This window comes from Syzygium oleosum, unplaced genomic scaffold (genome assembly GCF_021117445.2).
Source record: "Syzygium oleosum isolate NSW1041296 unplaced genomic scaffold, Sole_v2.1 Sole_v2.01, whole genome shotgun sequence".
In the NCBI taxonomy this organism is placed as follows: Eukaryota; Viridiplantae; Streptophyta; class Magnoliopsida; order Myrtales; family Myrtaceae; genus Syzygium; species Syzygium oleosum.
The window spans coordinates 22,919,423-22,928,717 of record NW_026607485.1 but is presented as its reverse complement, the minus strand read 5'-3'; the positions used below and the strand labels follow the sequence as shown (position 1 = coordinate 22,928,717).

Sequence of the window (9,295 nt, the reverse complement as noted above, 5' to 3'; positions counted from 1 at the left end):
AATCTGCAAAAGGAAACATTTAATCAGGCTATACATACAGTAAAGCAATCTCGTGGACTATCTTTCACTGAACTAAACATGTGATGTGAGAATGTACGTCAACTTAATTAAATCTATTTTTCCCATCAGAACGAATACAAATAAGTAATGAAAACTGGATGTATAATATACTGAGAAAATTTCGTAACAGGTCTTCTCTTTCAATCCAACCATTTCCCTGTTACATGCCTACAATAGTAATGCTTCTTTGGAAATGTCATGCTATTAGCAAGATCAAGACCACACCTGAGAATGACAAAAGACCGACCCGCCACGACATTGAAGGGAACCAATTCCACAAGATATCAGCCCGGACGAAAAGACCCCACTGCTAGAAGGTACATAAAAGGAAAAAAAAACGAAGAGAATTTTGGTGGGCACCGGATATAGATTGACTGAAACCACAGAGGCAAGACAAGAACTCGAAAGAGTCGAGTTGTCTACATAATTCTTCACTAAAAACTACCCATCACTGGTCACATGCTGCTAAATACGTGCACACGGTTTTCATAACAAATGGGCATACAAGGACACGAGCATTAACTGTAGAAATCATCAACCGAAACAAGCATCTACCCAGAGAAGTAGCAAAAGAGAGCGCATTTCGACCAAATTTACACGCCCAATGTTAGAACAATTAAGGTTCCGTTCGTTTGGCGGAAAATGTTTTCCGGATTTTCCAGTGTTCGGGGGGCGGAAAATAACTTCCCACGGAAAACATTTTCCCTCCCATGGGCAATTTTGCCTTCACTTTGGGGGAAAATGATTTCCTCTTTATAATTTCCTCTTTTCAAAAAGAGGAAATCATTTTCCCCCAAAGTGAAGGCAAAATTGCCCATGGGAGGGAAAATGTTTTCCGTGGGAGAAAGAGTTGATCGGCGGTCACCGCCGTCGGGCGCCTTCGGCCGCCCGTCGCGGTCGCCGCGCCGCCGGCAGCGTGGTCGGCCACCGCCGATCAACGGCCGCCCGGTCGCCGTCGCCCGATCGACGGTCGCCGTCGCCGATCGCCGCCACCGGTCACCGCCGCCACCCGCCGGTCCCCGGCCACCACCCGTCGCCGATCGCCACAGCCAGTCGTCGGTCGCCGGTCACCGTCGGTCGTTGGCCGCCGCCGGCCATCGGTCGTCGATCACCACTGATCGCCACCCGTCACCGCCTGCTACCTCCGATCGCCGCCAGTTGCCGATCGCCGCCCGTCGCCGCCCACCACCGCCGCCGGTTGCCGATCGGCGGTCGCCGAACACCATAAAATATTTTCCGAAACTTTTTCAGATTTTAGCCGAACACCAGAAAATTGTGTTCCAGGAAAATATTTTACAGGAAAATGACTTCCGGGAAAATATTTTCCAAAAGGAGAATATTTTCTGCCAAACGAACGGAGCCTAAATATTAAATCACGCATTCATTTGACAGCTTAAACTTTTAGAACAGTTGGCTATGGTCCCACCAAATCTCACATGGTATCAAAACATAGAAGTCCTAAGTTCAAATCTTTCCAGGCCCCATTTATCTTCACAATTAAATATGTCCACGCGTACTACTAGGCAAACAGACCAGACTAAGCGTGAAGGGGAATGTTAGGATTAAATATTAAATCACGCCTTCATCTAACAGCTTAAATTTTTAGAACAGTTGATCCCACAAATATCAAGTTTAATGAGAGCTTGGGAACCATAAATGTATCGGGCAAGGATAATGTGGACGTCGAAATGTTCCCTGTATGACTAACTATCATCTTAGAGTTATCGGCTATATGAATAATAGGTGCTTGTAAAGTGTATGATTTTGACTTAAATAAATGTGAGTCGGAGGTCATGTGATTACAGCAGGCAGAATCAAAGAACCAAGAATTTGAAGTACCTGGGGTGACTGACAGAGCAGAAGGATTGGAATTACCAGATTCTTGAATAATGGAACGAACTGTGAACCGAAGATCATCTAACGATAGAGTGACAAATGAACTATTAGAGGAATCATCTATGGTAGCAACAGCAGTGGATGAGCAGCGTGCATGCAGAGCACTAAATCGGGATCGGTTGTTTGTTCCCATAGGTTGTTTAGATTGTAACTGATAACAATTGGAAGCACGATAACCAAGTCGACGACAGTGCGTACAATAAGGCTTGCGCCATGGGGAGGAACCAGAAGTTGCAAGTACTGCATCTGTAGGAGTGGAAACTGATAGAGTTGCACGTTGCGCCTTTAAAGTAGCTAGTTGAGTTTCCTCGGTCAATAATTCCGAAACAATTGCTCGAAGATGAGGTAAGGGATCCCGATGCAAAAGTGATGCTCTCACTGGTTCAAACTCATCATTAAGAGCCATCAAAAATTGCATAGCATGCATACGATCACGATATTCAGCAAACTTACAGGCATCAGCAGTCGACTCCCAATTTGGCTCAGATAAGGCTAGTTGATCCCATATAGCATGCATGGAAGATAGAAAGTTGCTAATAGACTGACCTGTCTCTTGATGCATGCGATGTAAATTCCCTAACAGTTGATATTGATGAGCAATATCTGAAGTGGAATAACGACTAGCAAGAAGATCCCAAGCTTCCTTTGCTGTATTTAGGAGACCGAACTGAAGTTTGATAGATGGAATCGAAGTGTTTCGAAACCATGTGAGTATCTGATGATTCTTGCTCTCCCACTCCTCCATACGTTCAACAAATTTATCATCACTCTCACCAGTAGTCTGAACAGGCTCATGAATATTTCCACTGACATAACGCCAAAGTTTACGTCCCCTTAGAAAACTTGATATTTCTTGAGCCCATAAAATATAGTTTGATTCATTCAAGATGGTCCGAATGGGCATCGAGACTTCCAATCTATCCATGATATGCAATATACTAGCATAACCCAGCAAATTCTATAATGAATTCGAGGAAAACCAATACTTGCAAGGCTGATATGGAGAAATTAAGCCCGAAAATAGATTTAGAACGTTGAAATACCTCAAGAACCGGTCTGAAAACACCAAGAACCGGTGATATATGGGTCGAATCCCATCAAATCTCACACCCAACACGCACAGCTCAAGCACAAACACACCAACTTCGCCACCCGAAAGAGCCGATCAGCACTCGAAGCGACGAAAGCAGGAACAAGTGCAACAGTGCCGAACCTGTTGCTTTCAGTGGGTAGCGGCAGCGAGAGGGGAGAGAGAGCGTGAGCTCGAGGATTGGGGTCTCCGACCCCGAAGAGGGTCGTCTTTCCCTTCTGGGGCCTGCTGGTCCTACGCGCCGGAGGAGGAGGAGGAGGAGACGCGAGGGGAATCGACGGAGGAGCTGAGGAAGCAAATGGAAATGGAAGACGGGGGCTCGAGGCTTCTCTTGTTTCTCTACGCAGACCAGTTCGAGTGATTGAGGAAGAAGACTACGACCGATCGAGGGGGACAACGTGGGAAAGAAAAGAAAACCTAGGATTCCCAGAAGAAGAAGACAGGACAAGCACGCGATCGCCGATCGATCGATCAATAGCGACAAAGCTTCGGAACGAACCTGAAGGGGGCTGAGGATTAGACGCCATGGGAGTTGCAGACAAGCAGCGACATGTGATAGAGAGAGAGATTTGACCGGCGCCTTTGAATCGAAGGCCGGCGTGGTTGTGGTGGGGACGATGAGCGCAATGAAACCCCAAATTTTAACGGCGTTGAGTCAGCGCCAGTAGTCTCAAGTCTCCTCCTTTATTTTTGTTTTTTCCTCCTTTTCTCGTGTTACTTTCCGACAAACGGAAAAGAAAAACAAGAAAGAGTCGCCGCTGGAAAGGAAAGGAACTGGATTCGTTCTCGCGTGATGGGAAAGAAACTAATTAATGCGATGACGGTACAGCCGGTCCTAAATTTTGATCTATTATTTAATATCGTTCATGAACTTTTTATTTGTGTAATATAGTCTCTGAACTTTGGTCTAATATGAAAATCGCCCCTAGACTTCTAATTTGTTCAATGTGGTCAATGAATTATTGGTAAATAATTTTCAATGCAGTCCCTAATTATAGGGAAAATTCCAAATAAGTACCTGAAGTGTCATTATTTTCTCAAATAAAGGCATGATGTGGACATCGTCTTAAATAAGGGCCTGAAGTGCCATCATTTTCTTAAATAAAGATCTGAAGTGAACCTTGTCTCAAATAAGAGCCTGAAGTGGTCATATTAATCTCCAATAAGGGTATCACCTTGCTAGCTAAGGGGCATTTTCGTCCTTTATATTTTTTTTGAATTTTTTTCCTTTTTTTCTTTCTTTTTTTCCTTTTTCTATTTTTTTCTTTTCCTTTTCCTTTTCTTTTTCTTTTTTTTTTCTTTTCCATCTTTCCGCCGCCGGCAGTGGAAGTCATCGGACTCCGGCGAGGGCAGCCTAGGCGAGGGCAACCCTCCCCCAATGCTGGCGAGGGCCACCCTCGCCCTCACCTGGGCTAGTGAGGCTAGGCCGAGGTTCACCCTCGCCTGACACTAGCGAGGGTGGCCCTCGCCTAAGGCCAGCAGATGTCGTCGACGATGACCGGAGGAGGGAAGCGAGAAAAAGAAAAAAATGAAAAAAAAAAAGAAAGGAAAAGAAAAGGAAAGTAAAAAAATAAAAAAATATACTTAAAATTTTTTTGATCAAAATACCCCTTCTCCGACGGTTGGAATAGTCACCGGTTGGCCACAATCCTTATTTGAGACGATTTGTCCACTTCATGCACTTATTTGAGACAATTTAGCCACTTCAGATCCTTATTTGAGACAAAGTTTACTCCACGCCTTTATTTGAGAAAACGATGGCATTTCAAACCTTTAATTATATGAAAATGTTTGAAAGTTCAAGAATCACATTAAATATTGGATCAAAATTTATGAATCATATTGAATGAAAATAAAAATTCATAGACGACATTGCACATTAGACTAAAGTTTATGGACCACATTAAACAAATTAATAGTTCATGGATGACAATGCACGTCGGGCCAAAGTTTAGGTACCATTTGCATCATTTTTCCTTAATTAATAATAGATACATTAAAACCCATTGTTAAATCTACTTACTAGGCGATTGGACATACTAACAATCAACATTTAAATACACTAATTGATTTAAATAATCGTTGATAAAATGCCATTTCATCCGTTAAACCAATTTTTAAAAACGAGTCTTAATATCTTCCGTTGGCTCTGTAATCATTAGTTTATCACATAAATATCAATCTTGTACGCCCTTGTTGGCCAATTTTTATATATCAATTTTTTGCAACCTTTTTTCTATATCAATTTTTTAATCTTTTTTTTCTATTTATTTTTGGCATTACGTGGAATTGGAGGCTTTTGTAGGAACTTGCACGTGGGCGGGATTGGGTGAGTTTAACACTCCACGTAAGATTTGCAAGTAAACCACCCACAAATTGACACGTGACAATCGGGGCCACATGTCAGGGAAAAAACTTGTCTCTCTCCTCTCTCTCACGCGCTCTGCTCTCCGTCTCTCTGCAACCCCACGCTCAACCCCCTCTCTCTCTAACACCTTCACTCATGCCCAATGCACGACTCGCTTTGCTCTTTCTAGTCGCCATCGCCTCCGATCCATCTCCGGCGACAACTTCCCAAGATATTCAACCTCCGAGGACTCCGGAATTGTGGTCAACGCGCCGAACTTGTCGTACCCAACGTAAAACCTGTCATCCTCACCGACGACGCGCGAGTACAGACTGCCACGCCGAACGCCGGGGTAGAGCTCGTCTTCGGCTTGAAGACCGAACGCAGCAGCTTCTGGATCGACCACGAGATTCGGGAGTGCTTCTTCGCCGTCGTCGAGGTCGCCGGTTACGGCCGCGAAGGAAGAAGGGGAAGGCGCGGCAGTCGGGGAGGTGAGGCATGGATAGGGTGCGGCGGAGATGGCGGAGTCAAGCTTGATGGACTTGAGTTCGAAGGAGAGATGAATTGAAGAAGGCTTATAAAAACATGAGCAAAGGTGTTAGAGAGAGGGGGGGTTGAGCGTGGGTTGCAGAGAGATGGAGAGCAGAGCGCGTGAGAGAGAGAGGAGAGACACAAGTTTTTTCCCTGACATGTGGGCCCCCGATTGCCACGTGTCAATTTGTGGGTGATTTACTGCAAATCCTACGTGGAGTGTTAAACTCACCCAATATTTTCTCGGGGCGAGAGGCTCGGGGAAAGACGACACAAGCTTAGCCCAAGAAAAACGCCCATTTTCCTTTTTCATTCGTTTTTTATTTTATTTTATTCGAATTATTTTTTTTATTTATTTCCATTGTAAGAACGTCACATTCCTCATTATAATAAGGGGTTAATACCACGAAAAACTCCAAATTGGTACATCTGTGACAATTTTACTTCGAACTATTTTTTTTACCACCAAATACCCCAAACTGGTACACCTGTGATAAATTTATCCAGAACTATTTTTTTTACAACAAAAAACCCTAAACCGGTACACTTGTGACAATTTTACCCCGAACTAATTTTTTGATCATCAAAAACCCCAAATTGATACACATGTGACAATTTTACCCCGAACTATTTTTTTTACCATCAAAAACCCAAACTCGTACATTTGTGACAAATTTACGATCCATTAGTGTCGATTAAATTGGATTAATATCACGAAAAATCATAAATTGGTAAACTTGTGACAAACAGAGGGGTAAAACCCAAAATCAGTACACCTGTTAATTACCACGTGTCATTAAACTTAACAATTTGACAGTAAAATTTGACGAAAACTAACGAAGGGTAAATTTATCACATGTGTAACAGTTTGGGGTTTTTTGTGGTTAAAAAATTAGTTCAAGGGTAAAATTGTCATAGGTGTACCAGTGTGGGGTTTTTTGTGTTCAAAAAAATAATTCGGGGTAAAATTATTGCAGATGTAGCAATTTGGGGTCTTTAATGATCAAAAAAATAATTTGGAGTAAATTTGTCACAAGTGTACCAGTTTGGAGTTTTTCGTGGTATTAACCCTTATAATAAGTGGAACCACATTGTCCCTCCTTGTCAAGGATTTCTTTATTATGAATTAATTTATATTATTTTTTCTTATCTCGAAGTCACATTTTTTTTATTCAATTATTTTTTTAAGCTCCTATTCACACCTAATCTCAAGTCCCGATATAATTTATATACCTTAGTCTACTTCTTGCCCGGTCGTCCTCCTCGAACTCAACAAATGTGTCCTTTATTTCTTTTTTAATGTCATTAAAAAACCACAAACCGATATTCCAATGACATGTTTATATCGAATTAATATTCGGCTCTCGAAAAATCTCAAAGTAATACTTTCATATTTACCTTTTCATTAGTATTCCATCTAATGTTCTGTTGAAATGCACACACATTGACTTACATGGATATTTTATGCCGGATTCGTCATTCTTCACTTCACATTCAGTTCACGTTCAACTGCGTGCGTGTTGGCACTTATGCATTTTAACGGAACACCCGGACGGAATCCTAACAAGTGATAGATTCTATAAAAGAGCACCGATTTGAGATTTTTTGTGAGAAAAAAAATCTCATATCTGGTCCAAACCAGCCCACTCTCTTCTCTCTTGGCGCAGCTCCCTTTTCTTTCGGCCCGACCTTTTTTCCTACTCCCTCCGCCCGACCTCTCCCTCTTCACACTAGGGAGAGGAGCTTCTCGAAGGGGGCTGAGACGGTGAAAGTTTCTCTCTCCAATCAATTCCACACTCAACTTGATAGAGGGGATATTGAATTTATATCTCGAGTTTGAGCACGCCTAACAAATTCACTTTCCTATTTAGCTGATTTCGAACGTGGGGCTCACAGTTATTGGCTTAGCACAAATAGAGAATAAAGAAGGTTACTGAAAGACAAAACAGGGGCACACTTTATCTTAATATATCCATTTCGGTGAGCCCAGGTCAATTTGTTGACTCCTTAGCAGTGAAGGACTTCCCTTCTTGGACGTACAAAAGAAACGTGTGGGGCCACGGAAGTCAAATAAAACGGAAAGCAAAAACAAGGGTTTTTGCCGCATATAAAAAGAAAAGAAATTGAGGGTTTCTTTCCTTCAGCGAAGACCAAAGCCGCACAAAGCAAGACGTACAGAGACGCTCGTAATCAAGCTGCACGAAGGAGGCAGAACGTACAGAGACGCTCTTGAACGTGCGTGTGTTTTGCTTTGGGCTTGAACACACGCTGATTTGTACTATAAGTTTATTTCGTCTAATTGAGTTGTTTATTTATAAATATTTGGGATTTGAGCTTAAATTTAGGCATGGAAAATACTCGAGCGTGTGAGCGAATTATAACTCTGATTTTCCGATTATAGTGAATTATTTATTGATGTCTCTCCCCGTGGATGTAGATACAGATATTCAGATCAAACCACATAAATCTCCAGTATCCTTTATTATTCCTCATTATTTCTCTGGTATTTTCACATTGACTTAATTTGTAAAATCCTGTTGTTTCCTCGTTATATTTCAATAATTGGTATCAAAGCTCGAGGATAGGATTTTTCTGGATTGTAATTTGGGCTTTTGTTTGTTTGATTATTATCTGGGAATTCTGCTATTGCAATTATGTCTGAAGCGAAAGTTGAGATTGAGAAATTTAACGCAAGAAACAACTTTAGGTTTTGAAGCGTCAAGATGCGTGCACTATTGACAATCCAAGGTTTGACCAAGACATTAGATGGCGAAGATGGGTTGCCCACTATAATGAAAGCAACTAATAGGTTAGAGCTAATGGAGAAAGCAAAGAGTATAATCCTGTTGAATTTATCGGATGAGGTGGCTGAGGAGAAGGATATTGCAACGTTATGGGCAAAACTTCAAGGACTCTATGTAATGAAAGGTTTGAAGAATCGCTTGTACATGTTGAAGAGGATGTTTCAGTTTCGATATTCTAAAGGTACGTTGATCAGATCCCACCTAAATAAATTTAATAAACTCATGATGGATTTGAAGAACGTCGGTAAGATACTTGATGATGAAGAGTAGGGCATAATGTTGTTGGCTTCTTTACCGGAATCATGGGAGCACTTTACTGATTCACTACTACAGGGGCGTACTACGATTACCTCGGAAGAGGAAAGTCTACATTGTTCTCTAAAGAGTGGCAAGGGAAGTTATGAGATGACAGTCTAGCACAGGATATAGCACAGAGACTAGTGATTCGAGGTAGAGACCAACATTAAGGGTCCAATAGCAGCAAAAGTAAAAGCAGGTCGAAGTTGTTGGAGAAACATCTCCAAATGAATTTTGATGATACCCAAACTATCGTTGGTATAATATCTA

General features: G+C 42.0%; 1 protein-coding gene across 1 annotated transcript; it reads right to left on the bottom strand.

The window, feature by feature from the left end:
• Positions 1-5,391: 5,391 nt before the first annotated feature.
• LOC130137318 (uncharacterized) lies at positions 5,392-5,988 on the bottom strand (the record flags this gene model as incomplete). Its single annotated transcript, XM_056308104.1, has 1 exon — positions 5,392-5,988. A coding segment is annotated over one exon (441 nt), but the record flags the coding sequence as incomplete, so codon positions are not given.
• Between the last annotated feature and the right edge of the window lie 3,307 nt (positions 5,989-9,295).